Below are 17,087 nucleotides of genomic sequence, written 5' to 3'. Positions count from 1 at the left end.
TTTATTCTGTTGATATAGATATACTTTTTTTTTTTTTTTAACACCTTGTGCAGAAGGCTTTTAGTATGATGCAATCCTATTTGTCTATCTTTGCTTTTGTTTTCTGTGTTTTTGGTGACATATCCAAAACTTGACTCATTTCCAACACTGTTGTCAATAATATTTCTCTACATTTTCTTCAAGTAATTTTACAGTTTCAGATCTTAAATTTATGTCTTTAACATATTCTAAGCGCTCTCTCTCTCTCTCTCTCTCTCTCTCTCTCTCTCTCTCTCTCTCTCCCTCCCTCTTCCCTCTCACGCTCTTATCTCATTTTTAATCTGTGAGGTAAGGATATAATTGCATTCTTCTATATGCAGATATCTAGTTTTCCCAATACCGTTCATTCAAGAAAGTATCCTTTTCTTTGTGTATGATCTTTGCTCCTTTGTTGAAGATTAGTTGACCATAAATTTGTTGATTTATTTCTGGGCTCTCTTTTCTGATCCACTATTTTATGTATCTGTTTTTATGCCAGTGCCATACTCTTTTGATTACTATTGTTTTCTACTGTATTTTGATATCAGAAAGTGTGATCCCCTAGTTTCGTTCTTGTTGCTTAAGTTTTCTTTGGCTATTCAGGGTCTTTTGTATTTACATATGAATTTAGGGATTTTTATAGGTATTGCAGTAAATTTGTACATCACTTTAGGTGGTGTGAATATTTAAAAATGTTAGTTAAACTCAATTTCTAAAAGACAGTATTGTTTGTCTTTCAGTCAGCCTACTGCTTCATGATTTATTTTATTTATTTATTTATTTATTTTGAGATAAAGGGATACTGAATAAGACAGGGATTTAAATGAACAAATAAAATGATCATGTGCTTCAGAAAAAGAAAATTCAGATAAAATAGAATAATTTGCATTAAAACTACTTTGTTTACCCTGTTAAATATGGCATTTTATTGCTTTCATTAAGCAAGAGCAGGTAGAAATAAAGGGAAAGTTTTCAGGAAACAAAAAATACATTTTTAAAATAAAAGATAAGATGTTGAAATAAAAATAAATAAAAATCAGTGGACTGAATAAAGTGATGGACACAGCTGAAGACTAAGTTGGTGACCTAGCAAGTAAATCCAGGAACATGTTGCATCGTGTAGAACAAAATGGCCAAAGCAGAAAAACATTTAAAATCTATTAACAGATGTGGATGATCAACTGAAAAGAGCTTCCTTTTGTTGTGAAGGTATTGAACATAATAAAACCTGAATTTTCAACTTGAAGAAACCTAAATAAACACCATGCAGGAAAAAAATAATTAAGTTGGAAACACACATCTAGAATGTCCTTGGATAATGAGGAAATTCTAAAACATAAAAATAAGAGAAGATTTTAAGGACAAACATTTTTCTTTATTATACTTTTCATGAGCAAAGACAGAAATGAGAAGACATAGAAAACTACAGAAAAGTTCTACTTTAATTCCAGCAGCAAGGTGATCAAATATTAGAAAATATTGTTTTGTTCAGATATGAATGAACTCAGAAAATTTTGGATATGAAAAGAAAAGGAAAATTGAATAACCTCTTCTAGTGCACAAATGCACTAGAAGTATTTATTATTATGAAAATCAGCAAAATAGTAAGCTGTACAGTATTTCTAGAAGAAAGAATATATTGGATATAGAAAATAATGAGTAGAAAATGTGTCATATGCATTAAAACATTCTGAAAAATCATTTGATTCTGACATTTTGAACAGTCTGATTTCATTCACAAAAGCTGAGAAATACAGTCGTCTGCATCTTTTCAAATTATTCAAGTCACGTTCATGGGTTTTAGAGAGAATAATTTTTTGTGTAATCAAATAATGCATATTCCTGAATTTTTATAATCTATGGAAATAAATGAAGACCAACCAAATGCAAACAAGCAAGGCTATTTATTTCAAAGTTTGCTATAGCCAGAGAGTTAATCATTATTTGCATTTTGTCAGAGACTCAAAGGCAGGCAGAGGAGTGGGAAAGCTTTATAGGGGACAAAATAAAAAGCTTTGAGTATGCCATGAATGATAGGAGAAATGAAAAGCCAAATCGTGGATTGTGAGGCAACCAATAAAGGAGTTTAGCATCCTTAAATACGGCTACAAGAGAATTATTATCTGACTCCAGGAGCTGGGCTTTGTTACGTGGACCATGGAAGAGGGCAGCTGAGAGGGAACTGGAACCACGGAAGAAATGGCACTGCCAGAGACACCCCCCAATGCAGAAAAAGGGTGTAAGATATACAGGAAGGGAGGGAGTAGCAGGAGGAGAGAAAAAAGGGGAACTCCTTTTTTCTGTTTTCCCATTTCCCTCTAGCACCTCCCATTATTCAGTTGATAAGGAAGCTCAATTCATATCAGTGGGTTCCTGCAAACAGTGCAGAAAAGGGTAGGAAATTAATCTGAGAGCAGCATGCAAATTTATTTAGAAGATATCTAAGATGCAAGGGCATATGATCAGTCCAGTCCTTTTTTACTGCACCATTCACTCTGCACGGCAAGCAGGAGAATTGTGCAAAATCTATAAGCCTAACAGAAGAGCATAAAGGTGTTGTCAGCACCTGGGGATTGTTCCCCCTAAGTGTTCTTTCATTTAACAAAATACATATTTATTGACTTGGTGAAATATAATGTCACCTCTCCCCAAGCAGATGCATCTAGACTGTCATGACATACCTTCAAGGGAGCAAACAAGTAAAAAGCAGGAGATAATTAACCAAGATTCAATTGATCATGACTAAGTGGAGCAAGAGAATATATGGGAAGAAGGTCACATATCAAAACAGATAAGGCCAGGCTTGAATTCTGCCTTCTCCAATTGTCAATTACATAACCTTTTGGAACTTCGGTACCCACATGTAAAATGGCATTAAATGTAATTTTCTTAGTAGTTTGATCTCATCGTTTAATTAAATGTCATATTGCAGAGGGCTTCCCATATCGTTGGCACTAAATACATATTATTTCCTTAATTATTTTTACTCCATTTAAGGAATGTAAACATACATTTTAGTTGAGCAATATGAAATTTAACATTAGATGTTCGCATAAAAAGGATCAGATGGGAAAATACATAGAAATTAGCAATAGCCATAGTTTAAAATATAGTTAGGATAGTGACTTTTGTTTCGGTACCCAGATGTTTCATAAGTGTTCTTTCAGGAAGATTTTTTTTTTTAGTCCAATGACTCTTGAGTGAATACTCAAAGCTTTATTGAATTACACAATGACTGAAATTCTGTGTTATTGCTCTGTTTGGTGAAATTACAGTCCTCCTGAGTAGAATGAAATTTAAGTTGTAGTTTGATGACTATTGCTTTTCACAGTCCCTGGAACAGTCTTCTGAGAATTAAGCCTTAAGAGATTTCTTCAGAGAGATACTCTCAGCCTTCATAAATCTTCAGCTTATTTTCACTCAAAGTTCTTGCTCAACATTGATTCACTTGAGATTTTAACAGAGCTGTGAACCCTGACAAGTCATGAATAATGATTTGTAATCTCAGGGAATATTTGCTTGGTATTAAAATGCGTTATTAAATATTTCAAATTGGTCTTTAGAGACGTTCAAGAAAGTCCACTCTTTCTGCTTCTTATTGATGTGTAACTACAAAATGTGTGCTATTTATAAAGCTGTAGTACAAAAAGAAAAAGAAAAAAAGAAAGAAACAGGGCAATCCTCAAAGGAAACAAGAGTTAAGTTTTATAGCAAAGATAACTTGAAAACTGTTTTTATGTACATAAATCTTTTTCACATTTGTATAAAACATTAGCTGGGGAAGCTGATCCGTACCATGGGAGCAGCTAAGTGTGTGCCACAGGAAATCTTTACCATGAAAATATCGTACACTAAATAGCTAACAAAACTTTAAAATGCAATGTTTCTGTGTTTATTGTTTTTAATGGAAACAATGGTATTAATTAAGAAAGCTTATATAGCACTATTAAAAGTTTTCTTTGATGAAAACCCATTATATAAAGAAGGGGCTGTTGGTTTAATATCTGCTAACAAAATCCATATAATAATTTCCAGAGAATTAGATTCTCATTTTAATATTCTAGTGGAATAATGGACTCTTAGGCAACATTGTATGTATATTTTTTATTTGTAATTCTAGCATAGTAAAATATAATAATTAGCTCTTTTCTACTGTGTATGCAGTTAGGGCACATAATGATTAAAGGAATTGAATGGTCCAATGTGGGAAACTTTTCTCAGACATACTAGATATATAAGTGCGGATGGATTTTTTTCACTTGAACTTTTAACCAGGAATAAACATTATCATTAAAATGACCACTATAGCTCATTAATTTACTTAAAAAATGTCTACAAGTAGATGACTAGTAGTGCCTAATGTTAAAAAAAAATCATTAATTTTTACCTACTTTAATTTTGCTGCTTGTGAGATTACCTTCTGATGATATATCACTTATAAATGATATGTATGTGGTACCAAATAGCATAGGAAATCATCCATCTTTTTTTTTTTTTAATTCACTTGTAACTTCAGACTCTTGCCCAAATTCAATTAAAGAACAACTGCAAATTCTGAGCCGAAATGTCATTTCTTCCCATGGCAACTGTAATGCTCTGTGTTAATTTGCTAGGACTGCTGTACCAAAGTACCACAAACTGGATGGCTTAAACAACAGAAAGTTATGGTCTCACTGTTGTGGAAACTAGATGTCTGAGGTCAAGGTGTCAGCAGGGCCATGACCCCCCTTGAAGCACAGAGGAAGGGTCTGTTCCAAGCCTCCCCTCTAGCTTCTTGTGGTTTCCTGGAAATTTTGGACTTTGACTTTTCTTGACTTATGGAAGTTATCACGTCAATCTCTGCCTCAGTCTTCACATAAAGTTTTGTGCGTGTGTGTGTGTGTGTGTGTGTGTGTATACACATGTGTGAGTGCCTGTCTTCAACTTTGCCGTTTTTATAAGGACACCAATCATATTGAATTAGGGGCCCCACTCTGCTCCAGAATGGCCTCCTCTAAACTAATGACATCTACAATGACCCTATGTACAAATAGGATCACCCCTGAGGTACTGGAGTGTAGAACTTGAACATAGGAATTTTCTTGGAAAACATTCTACTCATAACACACGTATTGAAAAGTTCTAATTTCTTTTGATTATTTATATATTTTTGTGAAGGAAAAAAAAAGCCATTTTTACTTTAATGTAAAAGAACTTTCAAATGCACCAGTAAGTTTGTACAATTTCCCATGTGGACCACAAATAAATTAGAAAGTATGTATTGTTTCCTTAGAGTCTGAAACTCCCTTACCAGGTCTCCTTGGTAAGAAATCCTTGAATGCTTGAGCAAGGGATTTGTTTTCTGTCCCTGCCATTTATCTCTCCCCCTGCTGTAATCTGGGACAGGCTGACTTTTGGTTGGGCTGTACTGTGCATGTAGCTGTGTTCCCTTCACCCAGCAATCTGTGTACTCCAAGTGGCAGCTGGATACCTTCAGACAGTGACAGAGGTAATTTGCTGTTCCTTGTTTCACACACAAATTGAATTGCCCAGTACCTGTGAGACCTACAACACAAAGCCGTGTGTAGTTGTTAATGATTGTACTTTTGGACCAGGGTACAGAGCTATGACATTTTTGTTTCGTCCCCTGACACCCTTTTCTGCTCTGTTTACTTCCCTCTGTTACTTTAAACCATCGTTTAGTCAATACCACAACCTTCCTTTCTTTTTGTTCTCCTTTTCTCCTTGCTCTTTCCCTCACTTGTCACTCCATCACACTTCTCAGCTAACACTAATGAGACTGGACTTCACAGCCACCTCAGGCCAACCCCAGCACCCTTTCTCCTTCACGTGGTGGTCTCGCCTGTCACCGTTAATGAGTCCCGTCATCCCGGACTGTTTGTCATTAGGCTTTCTCCACGGGATGGTTGCTAGGGGACTGCTTTAAGACATTAAAAACTATTTAGACTGAAATCACTATTTCAAGACCAGAGCAAATTTCAGAACATTAAGATTTTATAAGTGTGGTTTCTTAATGCTCGTTATTTTACAGCTTTAAAGACTGTTTTCTGAATCCTAGTCATCCCAATATGCCCAGTACTGTCGGCATTTCCCCATCAGATCCAAGATTTGACTGATATAATTTTATATAATTTTATCCACACTATGGGCTTTTTACACTTTTATAACCTAAACTACTACAGATTTTAGTTTTTTTCAATGAGGTATCAATGAAAATGCCTCATAAACCATTTTTTATCTGTATATATATCTACCTACTGGTATTCTCTGAACCAGTTGGAAAGATGAATATTGGGCATGAAACAAGTGTTGTGACATTAAAGAACGAGTCCTTAATATTCTGTAATAATGAAAAGTATATTTCGTAATGGAAGAGATGGTTTTCATGTGACTAGCTGTGAAAAGTTTAAAGAAGCCGGAAGATGTGGTGCTATAATGTGAAAATTCACGGTACACACAAGCTCAAATAAGGCTAAGAATGGACAAGCATGGAGGCAATAAGACTTTTTTTTTAACTTTTAATTTTGAGATCCTCGATCCACATAAAGTTTTGAGAAATGATATGGAGAGATTCCTTGTACCCTTTATCCAATTTTCCCCGATGGTAACATACTGCAAAACGGTAAAACTGTATCTTAATCAGGATATTGAAATAATTTAATCTGTCCATCTTATTTGGATGTCTATTTTTACTGGTGTGTGTATGTGTGTTTTAGTTCTATGTGTTCTGTCACTTGCGTATGTTTGTGTACCCACCACCATGATCAAATCACTGAATATTTCAACATCACGAGAATCCATCATGCGTCCTTTTTATCCCTAACCCACCTCTCTGAACTTCCTCTCCTCTCACCTCTGGCAACTGCTAATCTGTTATCCATTTCTAAAATTTCATCATTTTATGAATGTTAAATACATGATATACATTTTTCTAAGTTTGGGAATTGGCCTTTTCCCAATTGGTATAATGTCCTGAGGATTCATTTAAGTTGTCGCAAATATCCACAGTCTATTTATTTTTATTTCTGTGTAGTACTCCATAGCATGAGTGTACCCCAGTTTGTTTAATCATTTTCCCACTGAAGGACATTTGGGTTGTTTCCATTTGGGAGCTACCACAAATAATATTGCTATGAATATTTGTAAACAGGGTTTTATGTGAACATACATTTTCAGTATTTTAGTACGAATGCTCAAGAGTACAATTAGCTGGGTTTCATGGGAAATGTATGTTTGGTTTTACAAGATTCTGCTAAACTTACATTTCCAGCAGCAGTGCGTGTATGAGTGACCTAGTTTCTCAGCATTCCTGCCAGGATTTGGTGTTGCTATTATGTTTTTATTACCCGTAATTAGAGATTTTTTTTTACATATAATACAGTCAGTCTTCCCTTTGGAGTATGCATAATTATTAATCATATTTCTGCTTAGAATCTCAGTGAACAAATACAACTCAGAGGCCAGAACCATAGTGTATTATTAAAAGTCAGTATACATTTATGATCTGTTAACAGAAATTGTCAGGTTTCTAATTCTATTAAGTTTTCTGGGGTCCCTTGAATGTAAAGAGGAAGCTTTGCTTAAAGTTGTGCCCGCATTTCAACATGGAAGTAAAAACTATGTGGTCGAATACTAGCTATTAGACCCTTAATAGGTGTGTCATACCTAAAACCTGAAGTAATTAGTAAAATCTAAGAATGAAAATGGTCAGTTCTTCCATTGTCAGGTACCAAAATTAATGCAGAATTTTATACAGGCTCGCTTCATTTTGGAAATATTTTTGTTTGATACATAATCCGAATTAGTAGGTAGAATTTTCCTCGTTAGGCAGAATAAAATATCAAGTATATACTATTAGATTATTCACAAGTATGTGTTATGAATAGACGAGAGCTCTTACCCACTGATTCTACAATGATGTTGCATAGCCCATAATATATGGTTGTCATGTTACATTTACATCTATTTTTATTTGGGAATTAACTGAAATATGAGATAGATGATTCTTGCGATGCAAATAGTGTTTAAAAGGTGTAATCATAAATCACCAGCATAATAGATCCATCATTTTAATACCTCAAATATAGCATTTTAAAGTTTATAAATTATTTTAAAGTACAATTTTAATCTTCAAAAATCCAGTGAGGGTAGGAATATTCTGATACCCAATGTAGAAAGAAAATCATCATATTGATATTGTGTAGAGAGACTAATGTCACGGAATCAAACCTTGAGAACCAGTTAGGAAATTCATTAATTGTCCATGTAAGAAATAAAAAGGGCATGGATGATGGAAATGACTTCAGTGGGCTGTTTTGATGTCATTATTAACTTAATGTTAACAATGTCAACTCACTCACCTTCCCAACTAATCACAAACCACAAAGCACGGCTGGTTTTCTGAATAGTCACTTAGCATGCAATATACAACCTCACCATACCTTTGACTTTGCCCCACAGTTAACACTGATTTAATTCTTGACCATCAGTCCACCCCAGCACTGATTATGCAAAGGTCAAAAGAGGACCATATTAATGTTATCAGCACACGGAGAGTCATACTAAAATATCTGAGATGAAATAATTGACTTCGGGCTCTCATTTAGTACAGTTGATAGCAGGACAAAAAGCAAGGAATATGTCTGACAGATAAATCTAAGAATTGAATTTAGTAGGACACAGCCATTATAGATCTCCATAGGTATTTCAGCATAACCTTTATCTATGTACAAATTACTCATGTGCTAAATGCCTTCACGCACTAAAATTTGTTTTCTGAATACACAGGTACCTCTGTTCTACAGGTGACGGCTACTGATGCAGATGACCCCACCTATGGAAACAGTGCTCGAGTGGTTTACAGTATTCTCCAAGGACAACCCTACTTCTCCGTAGATCCTAAAACAGGTTAGTGCATGTATGTATAGTTTGTGTGCAAGTATATGCTACACTAAAAGAAAGCATTGTTTTTTACAATTGACTCTTTACAATGGGTTTGAAATGCGTGAGTCTGCTTGTATGCAACTTATTTTCAATAAATACATACAGTACTGGAAATGTATTTTCACTTCCTCACAATTTCTTGCTAACATTTTCTGTCCTCTAGCTTGCCTTTATTATAAGAATACAGTATAGAATAAATATAACATACACACTATGTGTTAGCAACCATTTAATGTTATTGGTAAGGCTTCTGGTCAACAGTAGGCTATCAGTAGTTAAGTTTGTGGGGGTGTCAAAAGTTATGCACAGATTTTCGACTGTGTAGGGTGTCAGCACCCTTAACCCCTGCGTGTGTTCAAGGGCCAATGGTATTTTGTGTACTCTTCTATTATATATCAGACATTATTTTAGCATATTTAAAAATGCCTCACTTTTCTAAAATAATGTGATTGAAAAATTGAAGATAAATTAACTACTTTCCTTAATATTTTGACTATCCATTATTTGTACTTATGCCATTATATCATTAGATTGCTAGGAGTGTTGTCATGATCATGTTTACAAGAAGAACCAGTCAGGTCATTTGTCTACTTTCCTTTCCTTCGTATGCTCCAACCATAAATACACTGCAAAAACTAGATCTCAGGCTTACTGCTTAACTCCAAAATGCTCATAACTTATGAATAAAATAATGAAGAATAGATACAGTATGTAAATAAAGAATATACACACAGACATGTTCACATATTATATGCATTAAATTATAGAATAAATTAAGTAAAAAGAGAAATCGGGATGTAATAAAATGAATAATATAATATGTCCTAAAATGAAAATGAGATGTAGAAGTTCTTTAAGTACCAAGATATTACTAAATATTTAGAAATAAAAATGTTTTATTCACCTGATAGTAAAATATCTGGGACAAAAATATACATATGTCTGTGTATATATTGTTTCTCTCGTAGGAGGATTTAAAATTAGTTGAAAAACTTTGTTTCATTGAAATATATCTAATGTATAATGTGTAAATTTAAGGTGTTCAACAGACGGATTTGATACATTTGCGTATTGTAGTATTGTAGTGATAGAAAATCTTAAAACCACTCATTGCTTGATGTTAGTGTCGCTCATTTGGTTTTATCTCCCAACATCATGGTCGTTTTATATATGAAAGAAGTATATTTCTTAACTTAAATATGCTTCTCCTTATAGGAAGGAAACAGCAAGATTGTGTTCCAGTTACCTTGTTTAGTATCTCTCTCTCTCTTCTCTCCTCTCTCTTCTCTCCTCTCTCTCTCTCTCTCTCTCTCTCTCTCTCTCTCTCTCTCTCTTCTCTCTCTCTCTCTCTCTCTCTCTCACACCAAAATGTGTGCATGCATGCACACACATGCACAAATGTGCAAACACATACTTGACTTTAGCCTCATTAACTGTCCCTATACATAGCCAAATGTTTATTTATAAATAAATTTTATAGTTACTTAAAAGCATATTGCTAAGATATGGATATCCTATGTGAATTTTGAAAAATTTCCATGTACTTCTTGAAGTTGTTAAACAATGAATACCAATCCTTTGTGTGTATATGCATGTTGAATGTCTGAATATGTGACATGTGTTTTTGTGAGTAAATCTGTGTGTGTGTGTGTTGTGTTGTGTGTGTGTGTGTACATTGAATGGATAAAGCAGGCCACTGAGTACAAGATTTGACTATTGTTGTACTCTGCTGTAGTTTGTGCTTTAGTGACGCAAATATATCACTATACAATATTCAAATAAAAATTGCATTAGGTTACACATATTTATTATAGGTTAATTATGTACTTCATCATTAAACAAAAATATCTGAAACTTACATAAGTTGTTACTCAAATACTGCTCTATGAAATCATCTTCGCTCTTAACAATTTTTTTCCCTTTTCTTTAAGCAAAATGATTTATTGAGTGAAATTTACATATCTCCATGTTTATATGTTTAAATTCAATGTTATATTGGCTGAGGGAGGCATCATGAAAATCTATGGATATGTGTCCTACTATAAAGATTCTTTAAACATGCAAATGTCTTAGACAATTTTCTGTGCTAATAGAGATTATAAAACAAAATGCTGATTATTTGTTTCAAAGCTAAGAATTTTTTTTTTTGTAATTTAAGTTTAAAATACCTATTAGTATGCAATTAAACATCCTCAGAACTAATGAATTTAGTAGAAATTGTGCTTAAAATGACTGGAATAAAATAGAAACATATAAAAACTGAGAATAGGTTGCTATAGAAGGGATGTTATATAAGAAGTGTTTGGAGAGTAGTTACTTATATATGTACATTTTAATAATAACATGTTTATTCTATCCTCTCATTTGTCATGACTATATTTCACCATGTTCCCAATTACTTTCAGTGAAGACGAATTATAATAAAACAGAACTTTTTCTCCCATATAGACTTGTGGATGCTTAACTTCAGGACTTTGTTTTGTCCATTTTGCATTATGTAAAAATCCTGGTGATACTCACCAGGGTTTTCCAATGAGGAGCAGCCAATGAGGACTTACTTCCAACTTTATAAACTATGAATCATTGCATAGGGAGAATTGAACTGTGTGGCTTTTGATATACTATCCATAATTGGTTTGATAACTTCTGTATTTTACACTGAAATCTATTAATCAGTATGACGAAACAGATTATGTGAGTAATTTATTGTTTTAAATAAGTTTTATTGAGATAACTTTTTTATGATGTTTGCTTAATGTATAACAACGAAAGAGGAGTTAGCATTAAAAAGTGATATTTTAACATTACCATTTGATTACCATTTGAAAGATGCAGAAGACTATGGAAGAATAAAATAGTAGATAACAACAAAATATGAAAGACATGTAGTATTTCTGGACAGATTTAGGTAAAAATCATATTAATGAGGGTTTAATAGGGGTAATTCTATTTGAATATATTGATTTTAATTCATCAAGGACAAGCTTTAGAGTTATCAAAAGAAGGAGCCATTGTAAAGTATGTGAAAATTAACCTTAAGCAAGGCATTTTGAGGAAGGCTGCTGAGTGAGAAAGCACACAATAGTGGTAAAGATCCAGTCAAGAGATATTTGAGCTGATAGGTGTTTATTAGCACGGCTCAAATCTCAGTCCTAGTCCAGTTAATATAGGGCCAACTGCATTAAAAATAATCAATATACTCAAGGTCTCTATGCCTCTTTACAAACTATGGAATTTCTGTCAGGTGGTGACAGTAGACGTTGGAATGATTCAGTTGCTACAGGAAGGAACTACTTTCCCTGACTTAGGTCAAAGACAAAACCAGAAATATACCAAGTATCTTTCCAGGGTTTTAAGAACAGAATGGGTGATGCACAGTGGGCAGGTGGTGTGCAGTTTTCAATTGAGAATGCAAATCTGTTTGTGTCATGACATTTATAGCCATTTAATGACTGTTTCATGGTCAACAACTTATGAATTACTGCATGTAATTTTAGTTAGTGCATATATGTTAAGTTTGCCTGTTTCACACAGATATGTTGAATCTTCCTGATGGTCAACTCAGGAAACCTGAAAACCTGGATTAATACCTGATATCAGGGACAACAGACAGATATGCTGCTTTACAACATCCTAGTTTTATTTACAGTTGTTTAGGATGCTAACAGTGGTAATACCAGCTGTTTTGACCATAATAATATGAAACATGTAAATCAGGTATAGTGGGGGTAATGGAGTCAAGATGTCTGCATAAATGGTACTCGTGGTGGTTTTTAGCCACTCACTCAATAAAGACTGTTAAGAGATTTCAGTATAGATGAACTTATATTTTCACTTATGAATCACTTTTATAGAATCTTTATATATTTTTACTCATTAAGAATGAATAATTAATTGGAAGATACAGCAGCTGAAAACAATTCTACTGGTAAAGTCTATCGTTAGTATTCATGTACAGAAAAATAATAAGACAAGAAAGGCTACTTTTAATTATATGCAAAGATCATACCAGATTTTTTTTTCAACACCCCTAATTCATTTTAGCAGTTGAATCGTTTCTGCTATATTATGTTAAAAAAAGGTAGACATTAGGTTTCAGATATTTTGTCAGTCAAACCCTTAGACACTAACAGCATCTATTCCACAAAGCAGGACACATGACATCAAATAAAACGCACCGCACCTAGTGATGCCTCTTGGTTCTGATGGCACAAGTAGTAATATAACTTATTTTTCAGGGCTATATTGTAAATATAATAAAGTGTTTAATAGACCTTCCTATGAAATAATTTAGAGATATAGGCAGGTTACAATTTAATTAGCATCACGTAATAATTCATATTTAATTTTCAAAATACTATTTTTTTCCCAAAATTACTTGGATGCACTTCATGGTCAATCCCTAAAATGTACTTGGTATCACAGTGAATTAATTAAGTTACTAATACCTTCTCTCCTGTTTCCTTGCATATAAATTTAGAATGGTAACACGTATTTCAATGAAGAAAGTAATGCAATGCCCTTCACCTGTTTTCCTTGGAAAAGATAGGTACTCAGTAAGTTCTATTGTTTTCCTATTTTTCCTTTGAGCTTGTAAAGAATTTATGAAACTACTACATAGTATACCATAACAAGAGTTTGAAATAGTCTTATCTAATATAGAAAAAATAATTTTGTGTGTAAGGAGTTTTAGTCCAAAAACTATACAAATTTATTTTAAAAAGTGAGAACTGCACTATGAACTTTTATTTAGTTAAATTTATTTTCAGACCTTCCAAAGAAAGTTTTGTGCAAATGTTACATATAAGTAAATATACTTTTAGAAAATGTAGATGTTGATTTAAAAGGAAATGTTAGATGAATAAACTTAAGTAGCCTTTTATCTTCAGAATTGACTCTCCCAACTCAGAACAGTATCTCTAGATGAGGTATAGGGCCTGCTGTGTGGGAAACACTGTCATTAATGCATAGGTCTTGACCAACAATAGCTTTAATTCTTTGAAAATGACCTTTCTTTAGCATCTCCTATCAGAAATCAATCAGCTATAAAAATGCGCTCAGCGGAAGGCCTCAGTGAGTGTCTTAGGATGTAATTGAAAACAAGGTTTTCAACATTCTTTCTTCACTTTGCATTATGTAATTGAATTTATCAACAATTTTACTTCCATTTAATCTCTTCAATTAATTCAATTTCAAAGATGAACAAAAAATCATTTGTGAAGATTGCCTTGTATGTCTGGATAAAGGAAGTAAAGCATCTTTTAAAGTTTTATGGATTTGATATTAATTTTGAACAATTCCATATGAAAATCTACTGGAAAATAGTTTTATTTTCCCCAAAGCAATATGTTACATTTATGAATAACTAAGAACTTAATAGTAAAGAATTAAATATGAAAGATGGACAGTGAAGAAGACTGATATGAAAATAAAAACTAGATTCATTTGAAAAATGGCATTAGAGGAAAGCTCTGAGAATACCCTGGGCCACCAGGAAGATGAATGGGTGGGTCCTAGAGCAAATTATGCCTGAAACATCCATGGATATAAAAATGACAAAACTGAAGCTATCCTACTTTAGGCACATCATGAGAAGGCAGGATTCTTTGGAAAAGACAATCATGTGGGGGAAAATAAAAGGCAGCAGGAAAAGAAGACCAAATGTAATATGAATTGACTTCATACAAGAAGCCACAGGCATGAGTCTGCAGGAGCTGAGCAGGGCTGTGAGGATAAGACATTGTGGACGTCACTCATTCATTGGGTTGCCAGGTGTGAGAGCTGACTCAATGGCATGGGACACACAAGAAGTTAAAATGCTTAAATTATAGTCCGTAAGATCTGCAGGGTATTGCGCAGTAGAATTTGTTTTGTCAATTTTTCTCCTTTATAGTCCATCCCTAACTGATATAATGACAATAATAGTATAATAATTGCATGCACAAATAACCGTAGATGCATTTTTCAATAATTTTCCTTCACTTGACTGCATTTTAGAAAAAAATAGTTAATTAGTAACTGCAATGCTAAATAATTTGCTTCTCTTAGAGAAAAATGGAAGGCATGAATTCCAAACTATGTCATATCATCAATTTACTTAAAGAAATATTTTCATACTCTGTTTTATTTAAGGAAGAATCTAAATAGGTCTTGAATTGCAGCAAAGTGCATGAGAATTAACAACATAAGAAAAAATCCGTTTATATAGCACTTAAGAAATAAAGAATCAATGAACTATAATAGACCCTAGTAATTGTCCACTCAATATCAATTTCTCGTTTTGCTGATTCTATCAGAAGTCTGATTTTGCTCAGTGTAGCAACATACTCAGTTAGAAAGCTAAATTTCTCAGCCTCCCTGTAGCTACTATGACACAGTTCAGTCAGTGACAAATTAGGAAAGACCACTGGGGATCTCTAGGAAACTTTTGGTAATCTCTATGTAGGTGCCAGTTGCTTCCTCCCTTGGTCTTCCATCTTCTAGATTTAGACACAAATGCAGTCATCAGAGGACAGCCTCTCTTGTGATCATGTGACAACGAGCAAACAAGATGAAAGTCACAAGCAAAAGATCACTGAACAAAAGGCTAGCAGTGAAGTAACTCGGGTTAGGTTATTTTTGCGTGCAGCTGTCCCATATAATGCTGGTACCTGGATCTTTGTGAATTTGCTTTGCAGACAGATAAATCACCTTCACAGCACAATACACTGCACAGGCAGGTTTAGAACAGGCTCTCTAGACCTCTTTTATTCATTCCCCTCAACCCCAAATCCATGATTCAGAAAGAGCACACTGATTCTGTGTATGACGAGCCATTTTTACACATCTAGTGCCAATACTACACTGAAAAAGGAATTTTTTTGACACTGACTTAAATCAAATATTATAAGTGATATTAATTGTGGATATTTAGGGGATCAGAAATGAAATCAAAGGCAACTTACTTAGACTCCATTGAGAATGCATATCTGAAAAAAAATTACTATCGTCAAGAAGTAGCAAAGTACCCTTATAAGCACTAACATCATGCAACTCTTCTACTCGGTAGCAAGGAAATCATCGTGTCCTGTTGACATGAACAGAATTGTTAATAGCTATTGAATTTAATTGCTATAGGTATAGCTCTAATGAAACAAAATTATAGATTAGTGTTCTGTGTTAGTTTAATTGAACTATTTGTTGCAGCCTTAGATGGATTTTCATGTAATTGACTTAGTTTTGAACTGGAGAATTAGGTGAATTTTATGTATGTAAGTTAAACTTAAATAAAGCTATTAAACAAGCACTAAAAAAATGAACCCAACTAAATCCACTTTTTTATAAATATCAATTTCTTGTAACACAATTGACCAGCTATAACTAGGAAGGAGACAAAAAATAAATCTCAGTGATTCTAAAAAAGTCATGAGACAGGAAATGGTAGGAATTGATGTACAACATTAGGTTTGTAAAGTTTGGTAGTAAAAAATGACTTATTCTCATTGAAAAAAAATTTTTATTATAATTGTAATAAGTTTTTTTATCACTTCTTCCTGTTAAAAACAAAAAAGATTTATTTTTCTTTTCTTTGTAACTTCATTCTTTATATATTACAACTATATTGTTAAGAAAGTGTCAGGAATTAATACATTTGTGTCTCGAATTGTAGCCTATGGCTTGGTACATATATTAGCTGAGTAATGATTATTATCAAATGTTGAAAAGATGGATGATAGGAAATATTGCAATTGTCTGGTTAGTCTTTAAACCTGATTAAACATCATCTATGGACTGTAATCACCAAGCAATTCAAAACTTCACCATCGCTTGAAATTTATTCCCCTACCCTAAGATGAAATGTATTGCAATTCTATCAACTTCCTAGGTTTTTTCCTAATCCAATATCTTAGATATTTAAAATAAAATCTAGAGTGTCCTAAGATAATATTCATTAGCATTATCTATCTATCTATCTATTTATCTATTTATCTATTTATCTATCTATCTATCTATCTATCTATCTATCTATCTATCTATCTATCTATCTGTCATCTATCATCTCCCCACCAACCTCTGTACTTCAGCCAAGCATGACTTGTGCCTTATTTTTCCACTTAGGCAATTACTGTGCCCTGGTTGGTCCTTCC

At 33.5% G+C, this 17,087-nt stretch overlaps 1 protein-coding gene across 4 annotated transcripts in view; it reads left to right on the top strand.

Moving 5' to 3' along the window:
* Positions 1-17,087, top strand: part of CDH18 (cadherin 18) — a 409,123-nt gene that overhangs the window by 211,630 nt on the left and 180,406 nt on the right. For all 4 annotated transcript variants that reach the window (XM_033111188.1, XM_033111190.1, XM_033111192.1 and 1 more), the window contains one exon: positions 8,806-8,925. In XM_033111188.1, coding sequence (XP_032967079.1) covers positions 8,806-8,925 — 120 coding nt within the window. The remainder of the gene's footprint in view (positions 1-8,805; positions 8,926-17,087) is intronic.

Source organism: Rhinolophus ferrumequinum, chromosome 7, assembly GCF_004115265.2.
Source record: "Rhinolophus ferrumequinum isolate MPI-CBG mRhiFer1 chromosome 7, mRhiFer1_v1.p, whole genome shotgun sequence".
NCBI classification, from domain to species: domain Eukaryota; kingdom Metazoa; phylum Chordata; class Mammalia; order Chiroptera; family Rhinolophidae; genus Rhinolophus; species Rhinolophus ferrumequinum.
Note: the sequence above shows the minus strand (reverse complement) of the source record. Positions and strands in the feature narration are given on the sequence as shown.